At 40.2% G+C, this 27,070-nt stretch overlaps 1 protein-coding gene across 1 annotated transcript in view; it reads left to right on the top strand.

The window, feature by feature from the left end:
• Positions 1 to 27,070, top strand: part of Nell1 (neural EGFL like 1) — an 824,157-nt gene that overhangs the window by 790,151 nt on the left and 6,936 nt on the right. Inside the window, exons 17-19 of the mRNA XM_050122124.1 lie at positions 9,311 to 9,504; positions 21,050 to 21,226; positions 23,295 to 23,519. Of these exons, the coding sequence (XP_049978081.1) occupies positions 9,311 to 9,504; positions 21,050 to 21,226; positions 23,295 to 23,519 (596 nt within the window). The remainder of the gene's footprint in view (positions 1 to 9,310; positions 9,505 to 21,049; positions 21,227 to 23,294; positions 23,520 to 27,070) is intronic.

Raw genomic sequence — 27,070 nt, 5'->3', positions numbered from 1 at the left:
GGATGAGTTTAAAAGACAAGAAGAAAGGAAGAAAGGAGGGTGATAGAAGATTTAACAGTCATGACAGTAAAACCTTAAAAAAAATTTAAAAGTTCGTGGCATTGATCAATGTAAAGCCCTCTGGACTGTTACATGGCACTATGTGAGTAACATGTTCCATACCCTCCCAGGAACCGAGAAACAGGGCTCTGACCTTAGGTGCTGACTGAAAGTAATGATAAGGAATTTAGAGTTGTTATCTCAGGGAAGCCAGGCTAGTATCTGTTCAGGTCTTCTAAGGATGGGAAGGGTTGGGCTAGACCACCTAAGCTACAGTGGGCTGAAGTATGTATACTCAAGGATGGAATCTTTGGCTTCCCCGGCTTTCTTGGAAACAGACTTAAGTTTGCACCCTAAGATTTTGAACATCATGGTAACAGATGCAAAAAATAAACCAGAAATTAAAGACACCCACAATGTCTCCAGAGTGGGATCAAATATCCACCTTTGTGCTTTAATTTCCCCTTTTCCTACAAAAGCCTTCTAGGTCTTTTCAAACAACATCTTTTTCCATATAAAAGGCATCCCAAGAGCTGTTTTATCAAATCAGATGACAACTGGAATTCTATAAGAGCAGAAATGCAAATAGAAAAATTATCCAAAGAGATTAAATTCTCCCAGCAAAACCACCAGAAGCTCTTGAAGATTTTATTTACTTTCTTGCTAGATTGACATCAATCATTTCCCTTATTGGGGTGGCAATCCAAATTCATACCTTTGCACAATGTCCTGAAGGTTCCATTAGGAAGGTCATTTTAGAAGAGTCTTGCCTGTCCACCAGAAGTTAAAGACCACAATGAACAACAGGAGTCTCTGAATCCATGGCAGCTCTCACACAGTTCTGTTGCTGGATTGAGAACAGTCTTTGGAAGCTCACCAGTAGAAATGTCTTTATGTTCCTTACCTTCTAAGGGCAATTCTTACAAATGTCTTTATAACCTATCTGTGTCTAAGACTTTCCCCTGACCTAGGAAAGAAAAGAAATAATCCCTTACCTGACAGTGTGCTTCAGAGACTGCTCCGTCAGATCAGGGTTTAGTGTGGCTTCACCATGCCTGGTTCCCTACATGCATTTGTCATTAAGGATTATTTGGCTGCAGACATAATGTAGACAAGAAAAGCATGTCTCCTCTCTCTGACACTTGCTTGCCAATGCCCAGTAGAGACTAGAATTGTTTCATTAATTGTTAAAGGTTCAAAGGAAACTGCTGAATTCTCTCTGCTTTTGTTACTGTTTTTCATTTTAAAAAGTCTTTCTATGTATCCCATGCTGTCATATAACTAATAATAGTCCCTCTGCCTCAGTTTCCCAAGTGCTACTACTCTAAACATAGTCACTATGTCCAGATAAAACCTAGGGAATCCATTTATTGTTCCAAGTATAGATTCTTTCCTTTATTTACATTTGACTTTTAGATGTTATTACAAGTTCTCTAATGCTTGACTTAAAACTCTACAATGAAGCACAATTTATAAAAACTCAGAGACAGAAATTAAGATTGAACTTGAAGATCCAAAAAGCACTTATCTCAACCTCAATCCTAAATGGCGATCCTGCCTCCAGCAATCTCAGAATGAGACACTGAGAGCTGTCTTTTTCCAGTTTATATTCCTCTCTAGGGCTGAGATTAAAGGTGTGTACCACTGGGATTAAAGGTATGCGCCACCCGGTTTCTGTGGCAAACTAGTGTGGTTACTGGGATTAAAGGTGTGTGTCACCACTGCTTAGTCTGTAAACTGGCCAGTGGGGCTGTTTTACTTTTCTGATCCTCAGGCAAGCTTTATTTACTAGAATATATATGAAATGTTCTACACCACACAGGTAAGTCGACATATAAACTTGGAAATGGACAAGATCTTAGGAAGTATTATATGTAGCAATTAGTTATTTTGCTAGAAAGAAAGCATGGTATCAAAGGGCAAAGGTTTCTTCAATACTTCACCTCAGCCAAGAAGCTGAGAAGCAATTGCATGGGCTCCTTTCAATGCAGCTCAACAATTATTTATACATTTCTTAGTAGGCAAAAGGCTCTCAAGAATATTTTGTGACAGATATGCCAGAAAGGGACAACTGGGTCCTACCGATCCGAGTGGGTATGGATGGTAGAGAGAATGTTCGGAGCAGAACAGACATACAAGTGTAAAGTAGTTGGAAGTGATGTTAAGCTGGCGATCAGGAGAAAGAAGTAAGTCCTTTGCTCAAAGAATGAAATTTCAATGAATGGTCTCGATAATACTGTGGCCGTTGTGATGAACTTCGTGTGCCTGTGTTCTGGATGTGTGTTAGGATGCCCTTGTAACAGAAAGCAATCTACCTCCCACGCATGAGCAGACATAGGAAAACACATCAATCTTAGAACACTTTTGGCATCGATACCAAGGCTTCTGTGGATGTGGAACTCTCTGTAGATAGCGAGTATTTCAATTTTAATAGATTTTCTATTCGTCCTCTTCACTGGTCAGAGTTGTATTGATTTTAGACAGATTTGATGTAGATACAAAGGTAGGACTTTTTCATAGCAGACAGTAGGGAACTCAGCAACTTAGAATGCTGCTTTGCCCATATCAGCTCTTGTTTTTCTCTCTGGAAGTGCTCTTTTCTCCATCTGCAGTAAAACACCCAAATCTGCATATTCTGTAAATAAATGTAGCCAGCAACCACGGCTAGTTCATGGAGTATTAAAAATTATATCCAGTACTTAACCTTAGTGCAAGATTTGTAGAACAAGGTCACAGAGGACTTGGGGTGGTGACATTCCTGGATCTTGCTGGCTAAAACTCAGGAATTTGTGTGAGACTTCAGAATTATAGATTACCTTTACAAAGATAGGAAAGAGAATTCTGGCTGCATGGTAAGAGATATGGGAAACAAGAGATGAGGAATTCTTGGCTAGAGAAGAACTCTAAGTACCAGGTGGGAGAGTGGAACTCATAAGAAGAGATGAACCCTAAGTGACAAACCATATATTAGGAAATGGACCAGGACCAGTAGTGGAAGCTCAGCATCTTCAAACGGGTGTAGGATGGCATTTTATTAAATTTAGCATTTTGCAAAGGATAACTGGACCTCGGAGTTATGCATTTTCCAGAACATTTTCAGAACAAGAACATTTCAGAGGTAACTCACTAGTCTCAAGCCTTCTACCCTGAGCAGGAAGGAAGAAGATAGACAAGAATTGGTACTTTGGGAAACATGAAGTTTTAAAAATAGTACACATTAGCATCCTTCCCCATGAGGCTGTACCCATCTCCCTTTCCCATTGTATCTTTTTCCGTAGGCCTGACACAGTAATCAATAAGCGTGGTGAATCGATCAGTTAGCTGCTTGAGTTTTAGCAACTGAATGAATGGTTAGTTGAGAAGATGATGAAGGGAATACTGACCCTCAAGAGTTTGATGAAAGCTCTCTGATCAAAAATTTCAGAACAGTGTTTCAATATTTGCTAAGCCTAGGGAATGGTTTTGCAATAAGTTGTCACGAGAAGCCGCAGAACCTGAGCTGGGAAGACAAGTCCCTTGGAAGCTTTTACACATGCAGGGGACAACAGTGCATCAGAATCACCAAGAATCAAAATAACAAACCCCATGCAGGAATAGCTAGCATAGACCACATAGTTTCCTTTAGTTAGAGAATCTTCTCAGTAGGACTGAAAGAGTGGAAAGGTGACCCTGGAGGAGCACTGAAAACTTCCAAAGACATACAACATGGCACATAACGAAAGCATGCCCCTTTTATCTTGTCTAGATGCATGTCTCATGCCCTGCGACCGTGAGGTGATCTGGGTCCCCCAATGTGCTTGTGGGTAACTTCCAATGTGTTATGTGTGTCAGCCTCATTTTTTAAAAGTCTATGCCCCAAAGCAGACTGCCTAGCTGAAAGTGGACGGATTGAATGAATACAAGGTTTTGTGGCTACGATGCTTTATTCTGGTCCTGGAGCTAACTGTGCAGTTTGATAGTGTGGTAGCCCTTTGCTTTGCAAGTTGCAGGAGACCTTGTCTTTCTCTGCATTTTGTGGCACTGTTCTGCTGATGTGCAATCTATACACCTTTTCTGATAATCTTTCTACCACCATAAAGAAGTCATCCTGCTGTGGGTGTGGGGGAGGCACCTGAGCTCTGCCTTTCTATCACTAATAAAACCCCTAGTAGCTCTGTGCTCAGTTCTGAGCCACTAATGTCAGGTAATGGTTTCCAAGCCAGAACTCACACAGCTGAATGTTCAAACCCAGGGCTACCTTCTCTTTTCTGACACATCACCTGCTTTCAGTCTGATATGCTATAAAAAAACATTTAAGGAAGAGATATGTGGGGTAAGGAAACATTTTGTTTTCTTGACCTAACTGCTGCTCACCCTTGGGAAGGGTGTTTGTGTTGGCTTCTGAAATCGACCTGTAGCAGCTCCAGTTCCTCGGGCAAGCAGTGTTACAGTTTTGATGGTATTAAGACTCCTGCAGAGCCATTTTTTTCCCTCGAGGAGGAGGAAAATTGTTTGGGTGCTAAATTGAAAATGGTTTGATTGCCTCTGATATAAACATCTCTGAAATACATTTTCTTCCATGCTCAAGTAACCCACAACCTCAACTCAAAGAAGGAATCAGACAGACTGTATTCAACTAGACGTCTCTTAAGGCAAAATGGAGTGTGCTAATCACAACTTTCAGAATTTGTGATAATACCAATGGAAGAAAATTAGTTCTAATGTAGGCTTAGCCATGGAATCTTTTGAACAAAGTCTCAGTCAAGCATGGAGTATTTAAATAATAAATCTATAAAGGAGAAACGCAAGGAAACCACAGAAAACCAGTATTTACAGTAAGAAAAACAAGGCTGCTGTAATGACTGTGGATTTGAGCAGGAAATGCTTTGGTTGATTTTTTGCTACATTGTCCCTTGTCAGACTGTGTGCCTGTCTGACGATTTGGAGAAGTCTCCTAGGAGATGCCTTTTGCATTTGCACAGCTGAGAACAACAATTGCAATATGTAAATAGGGTGCCTCTTCCTTTTGGATGCCTTGGGATATGTGTAATAGATTAAGTTGGCTTTGTGCAGAGCAAACAGGTCTGTGTTACCAAGAATATGAATAATGCCAGTTTCCATAATTGCTAACATCTGGCTTTCCATAAATCTGTTAAATTGCATGGAAGCAGAATTAGGTTTCTGTGTCATAAGTAAAGCAATTACATGGAACTCTGTCGGCAACACGGTCCTGTATTGACTTTGAAATCCATTCATTCTGCAGGGGAAAAATGGGTTTTCCACATTGTTTTTTATTATGGACAGTAGGTATTCTTATCATTATGCTGACTGTTTTGCTAAAGGGAAAGACTGCTAATGTATTTGCAGTTTTGTCAATTTGAAATAGCCAGATACTAAACTGTTATTTTGGTAATGGGAATTAACATTTTAGGGTGGTAATTAACTGCCAATTTTGAGATTAGTTTAGAGAGAATAAAGATTGGTAATGGATTGGTTGAAATTATTTTTGTAGAGAGATTCTGGAGTGATTGATTGTGGTCCCCTCTGCCATGTTCCTAAAAATATTAGTAGAAAAATGAAATTCTTTGGGGGATCAGCTATTGCTTTCCTATTTCACTATGATTATTCATTTTATATGCTTATTCTACTTTAGATTAGAATCAAGAATTTCTCAGATTATAACTCAGTAAGGATATGTTTCCCTTGGAGGGCAAAGCATTAGTTATTCCTTGTGCTTACTGAGCACTCGAAAACCAAAGTTTTGTCGATACTTTGTGTGAATACTGTTTGCTGTAAATGTCATGAATTTATGTATTATATAAAGTTATATAAATAGATAGATTGTCTATGATCTTTTCTGCCATTGGGAGCACTGGGAAGAGTGACCAATAGAATGCAAACTCTGCCCTAATGGACCTTCTGCCTGTAGTGATGTGCACATCAATTGATGACTGCTGGACAGAGAGAGTCAGTTTGCTCCTTTGGATGTAGCCTGTGGTTATCTTCCCATATTCCTGTAGATGGCCCTACTACAGTCAGTCACCTATAGACTAACAGTAAAATACTAAGTGGGCTCAGTAGGTTTAAAAAAGTACATGGAGTTGGAAAGAAAAGTGTGTGAGGGCAATGGGAGGAACTGGTAAGAAGCAGATATTGACTATGATGAAAATATATTATATTCACACATGAAATGAAACAATTAAAGAATAATGTAACTCAGATGGGTTATAAGGATAGAGTTCCACTATTTCCCTTTAAAGAAAGGGACAAGTAACACTACAGACATTTAAATAGAGTCAGAAGGAAACCCTATTACTGTAGAAGCTTCCTAAAATATTTACAGCACATATATAAAAAGGTTAAAATGGAGTCACCCTATAATGAGGCAGCAATGTCTCTGAGAAACATCATAAGATAAGAAATACCACAGGGCCAAGAATGGAATCCAGGCACTGAATTCTGCCCTCCTTTCTATGGCTTTTGTTTATTAACTAAATGGCTTCCCTGAGACTTCAGTTGGTAAGACAAAAAAGAGAAAGTATATCTTAGAAGGAAATAGGTTCTACAAATAATTGCTATGTAAGGGGATTGCACATTCAAGTTTAGCCTGGGCTCCTGAGTGAGTTCAAAGCCAGCTAAGCAATGTCAGGAGACATTTTCTCAAAATAAAAAGTAAAAACAGGTCTGGGGATAGAGCTCATTCCGAAGGCACCTGTGTTGCATGCACAAGACTGCAGGTTCAGCCCCCTGTGTCACAAAAAATATAGCACTGAAACTACCTAATGTCTTCTTGTATTGTTGCCATGAATCTGTTTTATAGCAATATAGTCCCTGCAGTCAAGAAGAGAACACAGGTCATAGATTTCCCATTATTTTTAAGTCATAATTGCTTCAAAACTCTAACACACTTGGGGTAATTGCATCATTTTACACTCAGAATGTCAACTAAAAGTACTCAAGGGATCTATGGAAGATATAATATCTGGAAACTAATCTTAGAGTCTAGAATGGAAGTTGTTGAAAGTAAATAGAAACCAGAGAACACTGTTGTACACTTTAGCCATTGGGTTGGCACAGTAGAACAGAATCCTCCAGAAGCAACCCCAGCTAACATGCAAGGTAGCCTAGCTGTACCCCAGTTTGCCCTCTTTAAACGCTGATACTAACTTTCTGTCTTGTGACCAGTATACCACAACTCGCTCCAATAGCGTTGAAGCGTTGGAACTGTAAGTGTAGCCTCACTTTCAATATCTGTACAGAACCACACACAAGTGCACACACATAGCTGGGTACACATATCAGGGAAAATTCCGGTTATGGCCTTAAAATTGTAAAGTGAGATTTCCAAAATTGTTCTTTTAAATATATAGATTTAATATATATATATTATTCAATTTAATTATATATTTAAAAATTTGATCATGATTTTTTAAATCCTCCACTCCTCCTAGATCCTTTCCATCTCCATACTTACCCAACTTGATATTTTTTCTCTCTCTTTCAAAAAAAAAACCCACAAAACAAGCAAGCAAAAGATGCCAAACAAAATGAAACAAAAATCCACACAAATATCATCAAACCTATGTTGTGTTGCCTAACTACTCCTGACCATGGGTCAGGTCCCAAAGTGTGTTTGATCCACCCAGTGACATCATATTGTAGAAAGATGGTTTCCCCTTTCCCAGCAGTCATTAATTTCAAATGACTTCTAACCTAAATGGTTAGAGGTGGGACTCTGTCCACTCCCCTTTTTCAGTGCTGGTACCCAGTCTGGCTTGAACTTTTGCAGCCTTGTGCATGGCTGCCACAGTCTCTGAGTTTCTATGTGCATCTGGCGTGTGACTAGAAGACACTCTTCCTAGAGTCCTCCATCTTTTCAGACTCTGACAATCTTTCTGACTCCTCTTGCCTGTAGCTCCCAGATCCCCGAGGGGAGGAGTTTGAGGAAGACAACCCACTAAGGGCTAAGTGATCCAAAGTCTCTCTCTCTCTCCACACTGTCCAGTTATGGGCCTCTGTGTTAACACTCATCTTATTACAAGAAGAAGCCTCTCCATGGAGGGTTGATTCTTTTATCCTAATGAATTATTTACAACTTCACACAGATTTTAACATGGGTTTCACATTAAATGACATTATTCTAACATTTCTCCCTCCCTACGGGAGCCCATCCCAATGATTTGTAGCCTGACAATAGATGTCAAAGCCAGTGTTCTGTCTTATCAGCGTCATGACAGCAGTATCTTGCATGTCCTTTCGTGTCATTTTTAAGATCAGTCTCCTCTGTTGGGCCAGTCCCCTTGTTCACAGTAGATTTTCAGCATCTGAAGCATATTTGTAGACATGGCTGCGTATTAACCCCGGGGGTAGAAGATTCTGACAGACAGAAGACAAGCGCATTCCAATAAAGCTTTAAAATGACATAGGGAGAAAGGCCACGTACAGTTCTCTTGATATGACATGGTACCAGTGTGCAGGAGCTGCCGGGTAAGATGTCTATCTAACTTCAACGAGCGCATTCTTTAAAAGTAGCCATTTGAAGGCAACACTGGATGGCTTTCAAGTCGGCTGTCAGGAAAGAGTTCAAGCAGGACCAGACAGGAGTGTGCTGGAGACATCAGGGTCACTCGAGTTTGAACTGTCAGGTGGAGCGACTCAATTTGTCTTCTTTTGCTATTATCTTGTCAGTGAACATACTCTTCAATATACTTGCCTTCGTCCATGTTCATACCGTACCTCCTGTGTCCCCGACCGACATTCTCTTGGCCGTTAGGGTGTTACCTATTTTAATATTAAGTAGGGCACCTACCAAGAATAATACACTCACTTCCCTCAAAGCCCTGACATTGGGATCTTGCTAAGGCTGACGGGAGTCAAGTCCGCCCTAATTATCCATTTGTTTCTGCTCAGTGGCTTAGCCACATGCACATTTTTCTAGAAAAGCTAGGCTTCAAAGGCTGCATTCTGTAGTTGACGAGTTAATAAAACTCATGGTCATTATGAGACTAGATCTGCAAGGGGATGTTTTAACTAGTCAGGCATAAATTTGAACTCACAGCAGCCACTGGCTAGCTGGCAGTGGGCATGCGCCTTAACTCTGAGCCTAGCACCATGGTTCCCCCACACAGAGCATTTGCCTTGCAGAGGAAATGACCTAATGCCCGTGAAAGCTTGGCTAGATGCCTGGCACGGGGGAAAGCCACGATAATGTTGCTTCATGCCACTGACGGTTATTGTCTTTTCCTGGGTGCTCTTGGCTGGTGTTTGAAGCTCTGTGGTTTGTTTATTGCAGACATTGACGAATGTGCCTTAAGAACCCACACCTGTTGGAATGACTCTGCCTGCATCAACTTAGTGGGAGGCTTCGACTGCCTGTGCCCCGCTGGGCCCTCGTGCTCTGGTGACTGCCCCCACGAAGGAGGACTGAAGCACAATGGGCAGGTGTGGATCCTGAGAGAAGACAGGTGTTCCGTGTGTTCCTGCAAGGTGAGGCTGACAGGCTGCGATGGAACCTGTACTGTTCGCTGCTGGTTCTTCCTCTCTGTACACCACAGGCTTCTTTCTGACTTGGTACACATAAGACAGAGAGGCCCTTAGTTTTCTAAAGGACCTCTCTATTCTAATCTACAACACAGCCAACTGATGAGGAATGAATAGCAAACTGCCTTTGAATTTACTCTTTTTTGGGGGCAAGTGGGTTACAACATTAAGAAGAAACTACGTATCGGGAGAAGCTGGAAAGAGTGGTCCAGGGTGGTTCTTGTGCTGAGAGCCAGAGTGCCTCGGTTGTTGGTCAGGTGAGAGTTTGTGTAATCCTGTGTTCTACACTTGCTGATCCAGAAATCTCCACTTGAGATGGTCACTTGCAAGAACTCTCACTCACTGGCTCACCGTTTGGGGAGCGTCACCCAGAAAAGCTAAGCTTCCAGGCCCTTGATGTAGTAAGCAGATGTGAATGGGTAGACCTCATTCTAGACAAATGGAGATGGTAGTATGGTGGCGCCTTTGTCTTTCTCACTTCTGGAGTGTCTCCTAGGTTAAGTCACAGGAAGGCAAGTCCAATGCGCATGGAGACACGCTTCTGCAATAGTGTCCTTTTAACTTACTGCTTTACAAGATGGTCCTGTTATCCATATGTGAGAAACAGTGGTGAAGCTTGGACTATCTCAGGGGTCCCTGGAAGTAGAACCATATCCCTGGGGCATGAGTTAGCTTATTGGAGCCCATTCCCTATGGGGGAATGCCATACTCATCCTTAACACAAGGGAGAGGGACTTGGTCCTGTTGTAATTTAATGTGCAGACTTCTTTAACTCCCCATGGGAGCCCTTACCCTTTGAGAGGAGTGGATGGGGGTGTGGGCTGGGGGAAGCTGGTGGGAGAGGGCGGTGGGGTGGGAGGGGGAACTGTGGTTAGAATAATATAGAATATATATATTTTATATATATAAACAAGAACAAAATGGGCTTGTTAAAATGTTTGATTTCCTCATGCTTTCTTTCTTCTTTTGTTGATTTTGCCAATTTATTTTAATTTATTTCAAAAACTACTTTACTGTAGCTTTTGGCTTCCATAATAAGGTGGAATGATTTAATCATGGGTTTTTCTAGGCATAGAAAACAAGAAATATTAGTTGCTTGGTAGCCTCTTAGAAAGCCAGGTCTCCTGATAAATTCGGTGTCCCCCAGAAACATAGCAGGGATGAGCCTGAGGAACCCATGTGATTTATCTTCTGCCTTGCCATCTGGCCCCACCGCATCAGAAGCCACGGGTCTACTTGGGAGAGATACATCACCATGTTCTTAACCCATGGCACCTCTTTTCCCTTTTCCTCATACACCTAATTCTGTAACCCAAATTTAGATACGTTTTTCCCCATTTATTGAGTACCCTGTCCCGGGCTGTGTTCCAAATAGCCTATAATTAGAAACCAGCATCATCTCTTGTGTGAGCACAGCTTTGAACGATGAAGAAAATACCTCTAATGGATCAAGAGACTCATCCTCTCTCTAAGATTCTAATGTCTCATCTGGTATTTACCCATTTGTACACTATCCAGAGCCTAGGGCTCCCACTGTCTCAAAGCCCACTTTTTCCCCAAAGAGGATGCAGACTTGAGTGTTAGAAGCCAGCTTTGGGAGCTCAAACACGCAGGTCAGGAATATAGCACATGGATAGAACATTATCAGCCACCAAATAGATGTTATTAGTGTAGTATTTAACCAGGTGGTGCTGACACAAAGACCATCTCTTTCTAGGGAAAGGAAAGATCATTACGGGCTAGAGTATGAAAGAAGGATCCCCGTTCCGGCAGTAGAGTGGCCAAGTTCTCTGCTTCTTTCCAGATTTCCGAGAGTAATTACAACCTTCCTACACCTAAGATTTTTCAGGCATTCTAGGCGACCAGAGGATTGAGTACTGTGAAACTAAATACTTTTAACTCTATTTTCAGCTACCTTTAAGTCTGTGATAAAACAAGAGACCCAGCAAGCATGAATGCTCTCCTAGGCTTCCTTTACTATCCTAACAATCCCAGAAGTCTGCTTCTCTTTTTCTCCGCTGTTCCCTAAAGTGTATTTAACATCTTCCGAGGAGCTGGGCTGAACCTGATTCTCTGGGTGAATGATCCTTATAGTCCTGTTAATAAGCCGTATTCGTAATTATTCCTCTGCCACCAACTCTTCAACACTTTTGAAAAAAGCATGAGATTGATTTTTAACAATGTGTTTAAAATAAACAATATAATGATACTGTATGCATTACTCTATGACATTTAAACTATTTATTTTTTAAATAATATTTAACTTTTTGAGATTATAATATAATTACATCATACCCCCTTCTTTCCTTTCCTCCACACCTACCACCCCCATGTAGCCCTTGCTTGCTTTCAAAATCTTGGCCTTTTTTTTCCTGAATTGGTTGTGTGTGTGTGTGTGTGTGTGTGTGTGTGTACTTCTAAATATACAAATACAACCTGCTCAATCCATACAATGTATGGACCTGTATGTACATAACTTTTATATGTTCAGGGCTGACCACTTAGCATGGGACAACCAAGTGGTACCTCTTCCTCGGGGAAGACTGCTTCTCCTAGTCTCCGCATTCTTTAGCTGCCTGTAGATTTTAGTTGCCTAAGCTTGAAGCCCATGAACTCTCTCATGTCCAGGGTAGCATGTGTGTTGGTGTCATCTCTATTTAGGTTATGTTTAGATAGCTACGTTGGTGAGACTTCAAGAGTGTAACTTCTGACATCTCCCAGCAAACTCCCGGCTTCTTCCTCTCTTACCATCTCTCCTATCCTGTTTTGCACTGATCCCTGAGCCCTATGTACCAACCCTATGTACAGAGTTGTGTTTCTGATCTATCAGGTAGAACTGAGCTAGAGAACTCCGCTTATTTATCTATTGGGGTTTTCTGTGATGCTGTGTGTCTATTGCAAAAAAAAATAAAAGATGTTTTCCTTGATGAGGAGTGAGAACTCCACTTTCCTATAGCTTAAAGGACACATGTTTAGAAAGCAGTTAAGAATTATACAGAAAGCTGGAGGTGTGGGTTCTCCTTCAAGATTCATTACTCTACAAATCCGGGTTGCTGGGTAAGTTCCCAGCACTAGTCATGGTCTCCCTCCTGCTGAGAAAAGTTCATGGCTCAGCAATAGGAACCTGCCTTCCACCCTTAGGAGGCCACCAAGGGCAATGGCAGTAGTCTCCAGTGTTTGGGGAGTCTCTTGGACAATGCTGACCAACAAGTCACAGGGGGTCTCTGTGACTGGTGTTGGGTTTGGATTTACATTGTTCCTTTTTTTTTTCAAATTTTGAGTTACATCATTAAGTCATTTGTTTGTGCCCTCTCTGATTTTTAATGTGGGCATTTACAACTGTAAGCTTCCATTGGAGGACTGCATTCAATATATCCCAGAAGTTTTGCTGTGTTCTATTTTCTTTTCATTTTTTTCAGTAATCTCTTTCTTGATTTCTTCTTTGACACAGTCATCATTTAGTAATGAATTGTTTCATCTTCATGAGCTTGTGTGCTTACTAGGATTTTTTTTTCTGTAACATTTAGGTTTTATTGCATCATGGTCATATAGAATACATGGAATTATGTTTATATTTTTGTACTTAGAAAGATTTCTTTGAGTTCCAGGGTGTGATATATTTTAGTGAAGCTTCTCTGTTCTGCTGAATAGAATGAATATGCTTTGGTATTTTGGTCAATAATTTTAACAATTTGCTTAAAATAAACAGTATATGTTAAACCTATCCAATGCATGATATTATTTAATTCTGATGTTCAAATGGCCTGTCTGTGGATAACTTGGGTATTGAAATCACCACATATTAGTGGGTTAATATCAATCTGTGTCTTTAAATACAGTAGTACATTAATTGTGAAATTTGGTGTACCAGAGTTGGATGTCTGTGTGTTTAGATTATTAATGTCTTCTTAAATAACTGTTTCCTTGATTAGAAAGAAGTGTCCCTCCTTATCCCTTCCAATTAGTTTTGTTTGAACTCTGTCTTTTCAGATACTAGGATAGTGATGCCTACTGGCATCCTGGTCCTATTTGATTGAAATATTTTTGTCTATCCTTTGACTCTAACACAGTGCTTACCTGTAAAGCTATCATGTGTTTCTTATTTTATTTTTAATCTTTTTGAGTCAAGATTTCTCTGTGTAACAGTTCTAGCTGTTCTAGAATGCACTTTGTAGTCCAGGCTGACCTCAAACTCACTGAGATCTACAAGTCTATGCCTCCCACATGCTGGGATTAAAGGTGTACTCCACCACCAGGTGGCACATGTGTTTCCTGTTTTCAACAAATAGATAGGCGTGGTTTACTCATACATTTAGCTAGAATGTGTCTTTTGACTGGAGAATTGTGGCCATTAACATTTAAGTTATTATTAAAAAGTGTGTGTTGATTACAGTCATTGTGCTATTGTTTGGGTTCTCAGTGGTGTATTGTGTTTTAATAATTATGGCTTTGTATTTGTTTCTACAATTTCATTCCTCTTTTCAGCACAAAGTATTACTTCCTGTGTTTTTTAGGTTTGTCAGTCATTAATATTATTAGTCTGTTTATTGTAGAAAGATTTTCTTTATCCTGCATCTATGGTGGATACTTTTGCTAGGTATAGTACTCTAGGTTTGTTCTCATAGTCTTTCATGACTTGGTATGTATTGCTCCATGTCTTCCAAGCTTTCAAATTTTCTGTTGAGAAATCAGCCGATATNAAAATGACCATGAGTTTGGACTGCTTCTGGGGCACCAGGGGACTGTCAATCGCTGACCGGTGACAACTGGGATGTTTATATGACATGATTTACTTTTCTTTCCTCTTACAACTTTCAATTTTTTTCTTTGTTCTATATACTTAAGTGTTTGAATTATAATATGCAGAGTGATATGCTTTTTCTGGTCTTGCATATTTGGCATTCTGTATGCTTCTTGTACATGTTTGGGTTATATTTCCACAGTTTGGGTGAATTTTCTCCTATGATATCGTTGGAGATCTGGTCTATGCATTGATTTAGGATATTTCTCCCTATTCTATTTCTATTATTTGAAAGTTGGGTCTTTTCATGGTGTCTTACATTTCCTATATGTCCTTTTCCTGTGTTTGGATTTTTTTTATATTCTTTGCTTATTTCATCTAGATCTTCACCTTTCCTTGAGTCCTGATATTTCATCCTCCAAATGATTCATTCTACTTATAAGGCTTATCTCTGACTTTTCTATTTGGATCATTGATTTTTCAATTCCATCTTCGTTTAAGCTTGAGTCCTTTTCAATGTTTCCATATCTTTTTTTTTTTTTTTGAACTCTGTTTTCAAATCCTGGATTGTCTTTATCATTTCCATTCACATTATGTGTTTATTCTCTTTAGGTTCATTGAACTATTTATTTGTGTCTCCTTAAACTCCTTGGATTCTTTGATGAAGTTTATTATTGCTCTTTTAAATTCTATGTACTCTAAGTAATTAATTTTGTTGAATTTTTCATTTATTTTTTCATACTGACCACAGTTTCTTTTCCCTCCTCCCCTCCTGTTCCTTTCCCTCACCTCCCATCTACCTCCCACTTCATCCAACCTTCCTCCTTCATCTTCATCCAGAAAGGGGTAAGCCTCCTACAGGCTTTAACATTGAGTTAGGACCAAGCTCCTGCCTCTGCATCAAGGCTGGGTGAGGCAACCCATTATGGGGAATAGGTTCCCAAAAGTCAGGTCAAATGCCAGGAACAGGTTCTGATCTCACTGCTAGGCCCCACAAACAGACCAAACTACACATTTGTCATACGTCCCATGCAGGCTCCCTAACTGGTGGTCCAGAGTCTGTGAGCTCCCATGACAAACTCTTATTGGCAAACAATTTTACAAAACTTGTAGAAGGAGGTAAAGCTTTGATCTTTCTTATTGTTTGATTTTTGAATGAGCAATGTAACAGCGTAAATGAACGGCAGACAGAAATTTTAATAAAATATTCAGCTTTAATAAGAGAAAGACTTACAGAACCGAAGTTCCCGCAGAGAACAGGAAAGCAGAAGGGAAGGGGGGAGCACACACGCAATATTTATTAGTAAAAAATATCTTTAGTGGACCCCACCCTACAAGCAAGGTGATTGGCTGGGGCTTCCCCTACAGAGGAAGACATGTGGACTACTTTAATTAGTTCTGTGCCTGATATGAACAGAACAGGTTTGGGCAGAAGAGAGATGTGTGGGTCAGGTTAGGCCTAGAGTTCGGATATAGTTTAGATGGAATGAACTCAGGGGGACATCGGGGACTGGACTAGTGTTCAGGATGTGCATCTTAGACCAAGCCTGGAGTGCAGGGGTAGATCTGGGATTGGGCAAGTTTCATGAAGGAAAGATTGGGTAACTCATCAGGCTAGACCTTAGATAAGAAAGTGCAAGGTATGGCTGTGGGGAGAGATTTGATGTGGCATGGATAAGGCTTGTAGTTTGTGGGCCCGCAAGGTGGCTCCTGCTTTAAAGCCTAGAAGTTGGCTGCAGCACAAGCTGAGTAGGCAGACTAGGTTGGAACATGGGATGGGAGACTTGAGTTAGAGCTGGAGGGCTGGGAACAGTGAGTAACTCCCCTCAGGCACACTCACCCAGCTAGATCCTGAAGATGGTTACTCGGGATCTGCTGGGGTCTCTTTCTTTGCATAACCATTTGTTGTTTTGTTCTCCAATTGCATTGAATTTCCATTGGTTGAAATTTTCCTGGGGTGAGAATGATTATTTTAAGAACAGATGTAGAACCCCAAATCACTTCTATCTTTCTGCCTCCCTGGCCTGGTGGTCTGATTCTCTTGTTGTGATGTTTTTACTAGAGATAGTGGGCTATGGCACACTGGCTGTACTGGTCACATGCTGTTTTTCCATGTGTGGCTCAGGAGCTTCCTTCTGCTTGAGTCACTTAGGGATCTTGTGGGAACTCTTATTCAGCAAAAAAAAAAAAAAAAAAAAAAAAAAATCGTATTTCCCTATCCTATAACCTCCTCTTGCTGCAGTGATACATCTTAGAGAAAAGACATTTCATAAGAGTCTGTTTTGGGGTCTATTTGGGGGTCTACTGTCTGTTCTATTATTAATTTCCCACATTGGAATGTTATGTCCCCTTCATGAATATCTTGTATAATTTATGTAAATATAACACTGGAAATATTTGTGTCCCTCATGCTTGAAGAAGATAAAGTTGGTAGACTGTGGTATTATCAAGAATTGGAAAAATATTGGCTATTAGTCTGACCAGTTTGTGAGAAAGGATAATAGGTGGGTCTATAGTAATATTCTTAATTTTATAGTTTATGTCAGGAATCAGCTGACACTTTCATTAAGCCCTAGTTAACAAAAATTTTAAATTTTGTAAACTATGAGTATTGTGTCACAAATATCCAACCTCACCACTATGGTGTAAAATCAGCAGGATCTGAGGAACTGGCTCAGATGCTTGGGTTCCAGGAGACATTATCAGGCAGCTGCTGAGTGCAAACCTGGCCATCAACTTGCTAGCTGCTAGCTGATACTTTTATTCAATGACTATACAAGAATGCCACATAAATCCAACGACTCAATTTTAAAGTTTCAGACAATGATGTGCATTTGAATTTTGCAGTCTGTGGTAAGTAGATTGGTGTTCCAGTGACTTAATAGTTAAAATGTGTCATCTAAAGTTTAAGACCTAGAATTTTACACAGTATATATACATTCAAATAGTTTTTTTATCAGTGTGAATTTCCCTGCTTTTAAAAAAATCTAGAATTAATTTAAATATTTTAATTCTTATTAGTTGTGGCATGGTTGAACTTTCCTTATAAAATGACTTGGAAACTCTGAATTTCTGAGCAGGAGGGTGGGAATTCAGCTTTGATATCTCAGTGGAACTGGGGTTACCCTCTTAGCTGGACAGAGGTCAGGCACTGGGAACAGCGCACAGACCCAAGCAAGGAGGACAGCTTGCTGCCAGTGGGCCCTGTTCTCACCCACACTTGGTGTCCAGTGTGATGGCACTCTAAGGAAGCTTTATAACCGTTCATTCAAGCTGAATTAATGAAGCCGCCTTTGGCATTTCCATTATCCAAAAAAAAGGTTTTTCTTGACAGTTGCTCTGTGATTCAAAGCCAATAGGAACACTGTCATTGTTCTGAAACCTAACAGAAGCTAAGAGGGGACTCGTTGGCATTTTCTCGTAATTGATGAGATGTGAAATTGCTGTATTCTGCAGTCACCCTGAAGGCTATCCATTTATTCCTATTCATTCTCTCAACTAGTAGGTAGGATCAGACCTCATGGCAAGAAATATAGTAATCTGTGAAAATAATTTATAGCTTTGATTGGCGCTGATCAAAACCACATGGCCTTGCCATGTGGTTTCTGAGACTTAGACCTTCAATTCGTGGGAAATGAAATATATTGCTACAGAAGCTAAGTTGATGGGGCTCAGGGATACAGCTGGGTGGGAAAGTGCGTACCTGGTATGTGTCTGTCCCTAGGTTTAATTCCCAGCACTGACATAAGAAAGAAATATGGCATGGTTATACAAAATTCATTGCTACTATTATTTTAGTGAAAATGATGGGAATCAAGATATAAGCCAATAAGCTGAGGACTTAATGCTAGAAAATTTATATGATCAATGCTAAGTTGTGTAAAATATCAGTTCACCTGGTTCAGCTCACATGCTCACCTTTAGATTCATTATCTCTCTCTTTCTTCATTCTCTCGCTCTTTAATTTTTTCTCCCTCTCTCTTGCATGTGTGCGTATCTTTGTTTTGTTTTGTTTTTGTTTTTGTTTTTCGAGACAGGGTTTCTCTGTGGCTTTGGAGCCTGTCCTGGAACTAGCTCTGTAGACCAGGCTGGTCTCGAACTCACAGAGATCCGTCTGCGTCTGCCTCCCGAGTGCTGGGATTAAAGGCGTGCGCCACCATCGCCCGGCATGTGTGCGTATCTTAGTCTCTCTCTATACACATGTATGTACAGAAGCTCTGTGTTTTTATAAAATTAACGTATATATGCATGCAAGTGTCTGTGTGTATATTATCTCCTGATACTTTATAGAACAGTGGTCTCTTACCATTTCTATAGCAGAGACAATACATAAAATTTGAGTGAAGGCCGCTCCACCCTCTTCCGTCATTGCAGAAGTAGCCAGCACTTCCCTTCCACGCTGTAGGAACGTAGTGCTTTTAAGGATTTTTCACTTTAGCTTCTGCTGACTTTACCATCCATTTTATGGATGAAATGGACTAAGACCTTGTGGGCAGGTCCATTTTGTTGTAGATGTCAGTAACTGTGAAGCTGCATGATCCATGGAAGATGACAGATATAATATCTGGTAAAAGCTGTGACTGACAGGAGAGGTGCGGTGGATCTAATAGGACAAAATGCAGTGTGCATCAGAAAACACATTATCTTCCCAATCAACCAGCCACAGGCTATGGGGCAGGGCTTAATGAGGTTGTGGTCTTCATTGAGCTCAATTTCAGTCAATACCATGCCACATAACTGAAACAAGAAAGCAAAGTAGGCTGCATTCAAGAAAGCATAGTGAAAACGCAACCATGGGGATAGAAACCCAGGGCGCTCCTTGTTTCTGAAGACTGATATTTAGTTATCTGACTTGAGAAATGAAGACATAAGTCTCTGTTCCATGGATCATCAATATTAAATATAATAAGGTAAATACTTCATACAACTGGGGCAGAAGATAAGTGTTCAGTTTTTGACTTACAATGATGGTGAAGACCATGCCCACTGGTCGAAGCTTGAGGGAGGGAGCCACGAAAGCTGCTGTGTCGTGAAAAGATACAAACAATGGGAACAGGTCAAAGAATCAGAGATGTTTTTCCCAGAAGGAATAACTCAGTGAACACATACAAATTAGCTTCTAGGAACTGAAGACTGAATACAAGGGCTGTGGTTTCGAGGAACAGGAAGTGAACAGCAGAGACAAAGCAAGACTACCACAGACATGTGCCCTGAACATCTTCCGTAGTGGGGATTCCCAAGGATGGATACCCTCAAGCATAGTCTTCATAACTTTTAGGTTTGTTTATTACAGTGAAGGTGGGCTTTGTGTCCTTCAGATGATCTTCTAGTCCTAAGATTCAGCTTTAGAAAAGCTCAAAAAGGTTGGCGAGATGTCACAGAGGTTAAGAGCACTGACTTCTCTTATAGACTTCCTGAGTTCAATTCCCGGCAACCACATGGTGGCTCATAAACATCTGTAATGAGATCTGGTGCCCTCTTTTGATCTTCAGGCATACATGCAGACAGAACACTGTATACATAATAAATAAATAATCTTTAAAAAAATACTCAAAAAAGTAACCATGGGAAGATGATGAGAGATGGCTCAGTTGTTCTTCCAGAGGACCCAAGTGCAGTGCCCAGCACCCATGTAGGGTAGTTCACAAGCTCCTGTTGCTTCAGCTCCAAGGGATCCAATGACCACTCTGGCTTCTATAGAAAATCACACATAATTATTTTTTAATAAAAGTAAATCTTTAACAATTATTATTGTAACCATAAATGAAATGGTAGCCACAAGCCTTACACTTTCGCTTCTCTGTTAATGGAGATACGATAATAGTTTGATTAACAGAGAGTAGGCATGCATCAAGCACTCAGTCTTAACTCACCTTCAGGGTGTTCTAGCTGTGAGTGCCCAGGGCTAGTAATCCTGAAACTGTATCATGTCTATAATTTGGTGAGTCACTCATGGAGGAACGTGGCAACTTATCCTATGCTCTTCAAATAAGCAACCTAAAGATTTCCTTGTAGAAGAAAATTCTTTTGAAACTCTAGAACTCGGTTGTAGGCATGGGGATTCTGCTGCACTGTGTGACCTGTATAAGGTATTTGTCTCTGGGCCTCAGTTAATTCTTCCCACATCCCTTAAGTATCAGAGCAGGTATAAAATGAGGCGAGGACACTTCAACATGTTTGCTGGTGTTCTTATATATTCGGATAGTGTAGTCTCCTGACTTTCCACTGAAATGAGTACTTTTCTTATTGTCTTAACACACAATGGCATGCTTTCATTACATTTCCACACACATGGACCATGCAGTTTGCTCTTATTTCCTTTTATTTCCTTCTTGTTCTACTTCCCCCTTCCTGCTCGTCCCCCATATATTACCACCATGTAGTTCCCCTTCTGTCTGAAATGCATTCTTGATCACATATTCAGTTTAGCTGCTTAGATTGGCTATAATTCTTATATAGAAACATAATTTTTACATTTTTTTTAAATTCAAAGAATATATTGATTTTTTTTTTCTTAGATGAAGTTAGTAATGCCTCTGTTTTTAACTTGGCTGGCTCTGTAGGCAAGCCCTGGGGGGAAAAAAGGCTGTGTTTGCTTTGAACCAGATGGGAGGTGGCTAAGACAGATCAGAGACTAGGAAGTTGTTTTCCGTGAGCTCTATGAGGTATTTACAAGACTTGATTTTCACAGTGGGTCTGTTCATGCATTTTCCTAACACACAGAACCTCCTTGACCTCCCTTCTCAACAGGACGGGAAGATATTTTGTCGGCGGACAGCTTGTGATTGCCAGAACCCAAATGTTGACCTTTTCTGCTGCCCAGAGTGTGACACCAGGGTCACGAGCCAATGTTTAGATCAAAGTGGGCACAAGCTGTATCGAAGTGGAGACAACTGGACCCACAGCTGCCAGCAATGTCGGTGTCTGGTATGTCAGTTCCTGGGGATCCTGGTGCATTTGCTCTAGAAAAGGTTATTCACTAACATGCTTTGGAGGCTGGAGTTCGAAAATGTTTCCAGCAATATGCAGTGCATTGTAGGGCTATGCTTAATCAGGGGGCCATGTCGATACTTACATTGCATTTAAAATGCTTCAAAAGTAAGAAAAATGTATTCATGGAACAGATTTAACCTGAGCCCAATTTACATGTCCTCATATATTTTAAAATGTCCAGAGCAAAAAAAATCCATGTAAAGTAGTCTTTAGTGGCTTGATAGGCAATTGTTGTCCAGACAGAACCACACCTATTATTACTTTTGATATAACCTTTAAAGGTTTCAATAAAAAATTATAAACAAAACAGTTTGGGTAAACAAGGCTGAGAATCCAATTTCGTAATAGTCTCAAGGGCTAGTTTGGTGTGGACACTTTGGACATGGCAGAACCTTCAGGTACTATTCTTTTCCTTAAGTGTGCACAGGTTTATGGGTCTCAATTTCAAAGATGATTAGGGAGATGAGTGAATGTATATAAAAGATGGACACCACACTCAACACACAGTAGGCATGTGGTTCAGTGCCACACAGACCCTTAGCAAGGTGACTGCTGTTGTTACTGGTTTGTTCCTTGGAAAATCTGTCAAAAGAGAAAAAAGAAAATGACTTCAAATATTAATATAAGGATACTAATAATATGCCTGGGTTTGAAAAAGTTCAAAGAAAAATGCTTAATTTCCAGAATTTATTCGGTGTATTTCACATTACAGCACCAGCAATGACTTCCAAGGATGGAAGACGTGGGAACATGGCATGTTGGGGACTGTGGAATTGTGGTACTCCATCTCTGAGCATTCCACCTGGCTCAGCTTTCAAAGGAAACTCGTAGCTTGGCGCTTAATGTTTATTGAAGAGAGTCTTTCTCTTTCTGGGTATTATATGAAAACTAGCACCCAGAGAAATTGTTCCCTGCGTCCCCATAAATCCCCGGGTTAATAGGCAAGCAGTCTTCGCATGTCTCCTCCACAATCCATCTTAACCCTAAGACTGCAACATAGATTAATTCTGTTCATGGCCAATTTTACAAATTCCCATTCAAGGACAAACACATCCAGTACAACTACAGATCTGTTTCCAGTGCCAGGCTGGAAAACCACATTTCTCTTCTGAGAAGCCAGTCATCAGGTAACTGGAATTACTGACATTCATCTTGCACATCAAGTTTTCATTTAAAGAGTTTCAAAAGCCCATTGAATGTCCAGTCCTTGGGATATACAGTTCTTAAATGACAGAAGCTCCCGAACATTAACATACAAATTACTTTAGAATAATGGGGGTCACATTTAATAAATATTTCATCAAGACATTGCTGGTGCCAATGATGTGATTTGTTCATGGAAGATATAGTTAAAACTTGCACAAGCCCAGAGTCTGAAGACATTGACTAGATAATTAAATGAGTATTACCACATGTAGCTCTTTATAATAAGAGAGTCCCACACTAGCCCAGAATGGAATATAATAAAGGTTTATTTAATAGGGGGTGAACTCACAGAAAGGGTAGCAGTCCCCAGTCCTCTGTGTGCCCTCGGAACTGGAACTGAATCCAGCAGCCAAGAGGCCCACACACACTTTACATCTGCATTTATAGCATAAGAGACTACACCCAAGTGGGCTGGTGTCATAAAGGTTATTGGCCGAAGGAATTCCCACAGCAACCACAGGTGGCAGAAAGTCGTGTGATGGCAGTGAGTCTGTGTGGAGAGTCTTTGCTGTCATAGGCAGCTCCATGGTGCCCACAGCCAGAAGGAAAGATGGGTATAGATGTCATCATTCATGCTGTGACTTGGAGACTTCAGAGTCATGGGATGGTTTCTCGTGAGAACACTCAACCTCAGCTCTGAACCTGACACCAGCTTCTCAGCTGATGCAGCTGTTGAAATATTCGACTTTGTATATCATGTTTGACCTTAAAAATGAGTGGTCATCTCTATAAACTACTTTACCCTCTGCTTGTTTGTTTTATTGGAATCTGTTGAACAACATCTTTTTCTCCACAGGAAGGAGAGGCGGACTGCTGGCCTCTAGCTTGTCCTAGTCTGAACTGTGAATACACAGCCATCTTTGAAGGGGAATGTTGTCCTCGCTGTGTCGGTGACCCCTGCCTGGCTGATAATCTTGTCTATGACATCCAAAAAACTTGCCTGGACAGCTCTGGTGTTTCAAGGCTGAGCGGTGCCGTGTGGACAATGGCTGGATCTCCTTGTACAAGCTGTAAATGCAAGGTAAGCAGCTGCCTGGGGTAGACGAGCCACACATGACTTCCTTCTGAAATCTCTGAACTCAGATTCCATGGGGTGCATATCCTCACAGGAGGACAGAAGGATAGACAGATAATAGCTGCTATACAAGCCACACATAGTTTCCTTCTGGACTCAGATCCCATGGGGTACATGTTCTCACAGGAGGGCAGTAAGTGTAGACAGATAATAGCTGGTCCTTGTTAAAGGCAGATTCCAAATGGACATGGAGAGAGAGTGAGCACATCACCTCTTAGCTTCATCCTGGAAAATTACAAAAACTATCAGTAGTGTGGGGAGGGGAGAGATCTAGGTAGCTGTTTCTTCAATCTTATTTTACATTGCCAAGAGTGTTCCTGCATCCTTGCTGTGGTGTTTGACTGTGATTCTTCCTCTGTCTTTTTGGAGGATTCCCCATGAAATATCCTCATGTGTCTTTTTCTTCAGTGTTCACAGAGTTGTGATCATAGGCAGCTTCCAGTGACGCTTGGTCAAGGAGGCAAAATCTCAGCCAAAAAAAAAAAATCACTTCTAGATTCTTAGAATTAAACATATTAAAAATGATACTCAACTTGTTCCTGTCAAAATCTGCCTCCATCTTAGGCATCAGTGGAGGCTTTCCAGCTTGTCTTTAAATGGATTTATTAGTGTTAACATTTTTCTGTTTCCTAGAATACACTATCTTAAAACGAATTCCCAGTAGAGAAAAATGTTGAGCATCCTATAGCAAAAGACCCATGATCCCATCTGAACTCACACCTACCACAAATGGCCAAGAGGCATAGGTGCCTGGGTTGACTAATTTTTTATTTTATTGAAAATAGATACTTTTCAAACAATATATTCTGATTATAGTTTCCTCTCCCTCTACTCCTCCCGATTCACCCCCTACCTCCTCTCCCATCTAGGTATACTGCTTTCCTGTATCTCCTTAGAAAACCATCATGAATCTAAGGGATAATGATAAACAAAACCAGAATAGGACAAAATAAAATAACATGTTGGAATAAGGTGAAATAAACAGAAGGGAAAGAGCCCCGGAAAAGGCACAGGAAACAGTCATAAGTGCGAAGACCTGTTCTTTACACAAACAGGATTCCCGTTAAAAACACAAAACTGAAAGCCACAATATGTGCTCAAAGTGTGTATGGAGTAAAATATTAAAATAAGAGGATGCTTATATGTTTTTCTTTGAGTTCACTTTCTTATTTAGCTTCTCTAGGATCATGAATTATAGGCTCAATGTCCTTTATTTATGGCTAGAAACCAATTATGAATGAGTACATCCCATGTTCCTCTTTTTTTGGGTCTGGCTTACCTCACTCAGGATAGTGTTTTCTATTTCCGTCCATTTGCATGCAAAATTCAAAAAGTCTTTGTTTTTTACTGCTGAGTAGTACTCTAATATGTATATATTCCATACTTTCTTCATCCATTCTTCCATTGAAGGGCATCTAGGTTGTTTCCAGGTTCTGGCTATTACAAATAATGCTGCTATGAACATAGTTGAGTATATACTTTTGTTGTATGATAGGGTATCTTGGGTATATTCCCAAGAGTGGTATTGCTGGGTCCAGGGGTAGGTTGATCCCGAATTTTCTGAGAATAAAAACAAAAAATAACATGTTCTAAAAAATGAATCAAAAATCTCTGACATGACATAATGAGACAAGGACCCTGCAGAGATGCCATTGAGTTCTGTTGGCCATCTGTTGCTGGGCATTGGGCCTACCCTTAAGAATATTTCTTTCCAGGCTGGTTAAGAGCATTACCTGCCCTTCCAAAGGTCCTGAGTTTAATTCCCGGCAACCACATGGTAGCTCACAACCATCTGTAATAAGGTCTGGTGCCTTCTGGCCTGCAGGCATGCTCACAGACAGAATATTGTATACATAATAAATAAATATTTAAAAAAAAGAATATTTCTTTTCCCAGTACACTCCCTTGGAGAACTTCTACTATATTAGGTTACAATATGACCCTTCAAATGGCCCCAAGATTTAGCTGTCCCTCCCCCTACTCCTTCCCTTTTCTATCTTCCTTCCTGTCCCATCCTTCTAATTTAGCCCCCCCTATCCATAAGTATGTATTTTATTCCCCTTTCCTAGGGAGGTCTATTTATCCCATCAAGTCCCTTACTCTATACCTAACCTCTGTGATTCTATGGATATTAGATTGATTCTCATTGATTTAATACCTGATATAACACCACATAGAAGCAGATACATATCATATTTGTCCTTCCAGGACTGGAATAACTCACTCACAATGATTATTTTCTAGTTTCATCCATTTGCCTACAAGTTTCATATCATTTTTTTTAATGGCTGGGTAATACTCCATTGTGTAAATGTACCACATTTTCTATATGTGTTCTTCTGTTGAAGGATGTTTAGGTTGTTTCCCGTTTCTAGATATTATAAATAGAGCAGCAGCAAACATGATTCAGTAACTGTCTCTGTGGTAGGTTGAAGCATCTTTTGAGTGTATGCTTATGACCTAGGTATAGCTGCATCTGGCGGTAGATATGTTCACATCTTTCTGAGGAACTACCATATTGATTTTCATCCTTGTTGTATAGTTTGTACAGCCAGCAATGGATGCATATCCCCCTTATTCCACTCTGTGGCAGCATGAGCTAACACTTGCATTATCCATCTGGCGGGTGTAAGATGGAATCTTAAAGTAGTTTTAATTTGTGTCTCCCTGAATGCTAAGGATTTTGAACATTTATTTGTTTCTCTGTCATTTGAGTTTCCACTATGGAGAATTCCTTGTTTTGATCTGTACCCCATTTTAATTGGATTTTTGATATCTAGTTTCTCGGGCTCTTTATATATTTGGATATTAGTCTTCTATCACATACAGAGTTGGTAAAAATCTTTTTCCATTCTGTAGATGGCTGCTTTGTGTGAACGACAGTGTCCTTTGCCCTACAGAGGATTTTCAGTTTCATGTTCCACTTAATTGTTTATCTTAGTGCCTGTGCTAAAAGTGTTCTATTCAGAAATTCTTCTGTGCTAATAATTTCAAGATTATTTCCCACTTCCACTTGTTGAAAGAAGGCTGCTTGTTGGTTCCTAGCTGCTCAGCCCCAAAATAACCACACAGAAACTATATTAATTAAATCACTGCTTAGCCCATTAGCTTTAGCTTCTTATTGGTTAACTTTTACATATTAATTTAACCCATTTCTATTAATCTGTGTATTGCAATATGGCTGTGGCTTACTGGCTAAAGTTCCAACTTCTGGTCTCCAGTGGGCCCTCATGGTTTCTTTCTCTTCTGCCTTCTTTCTCCCAGCATTCAGCTTAGCTTTCCCCACCTACATCTATTCTTTAGCCCTATCATAGGCATGATAGTTTCTTTATTAACAAATAGTATTCAGAGCATAGCAAGGGGAATCCCACATCATCCACTTCTATCAGGTTCAGTGTATCTGTTTGTTTTTTTTTTTTTTTTGAGATTTTGATCCATTTGGCACTGATTTTTTTTTTTAGTGTTTCTTTTTTTTTCTTTATTTATTTATTTATTAA

The sequence above is a fragment of the Alexandromys fortis genome, unplaced genomic scaffold (genome assembly GCF_014885135.2).
Source record: "Alexandromys fortis isolate MF-2015 unplaced genomic scaffold, M_Fortis_MF-2015_v1.1 scaffold_170, whole genome shotgun sequence".
NCBI classification, from domain to species: domain Eukaryota; kingdom Metazoa; phylum Chordata; class Mammalia; order Rodentia; family Cricetidae; genus Alexandromys; species Alexandromys fortis.
The sequence above is the reverse complement of the archived record's forward strand: the minus strand, read 5'-3'. Positions and strand labels throughout refer to the sequence as shown.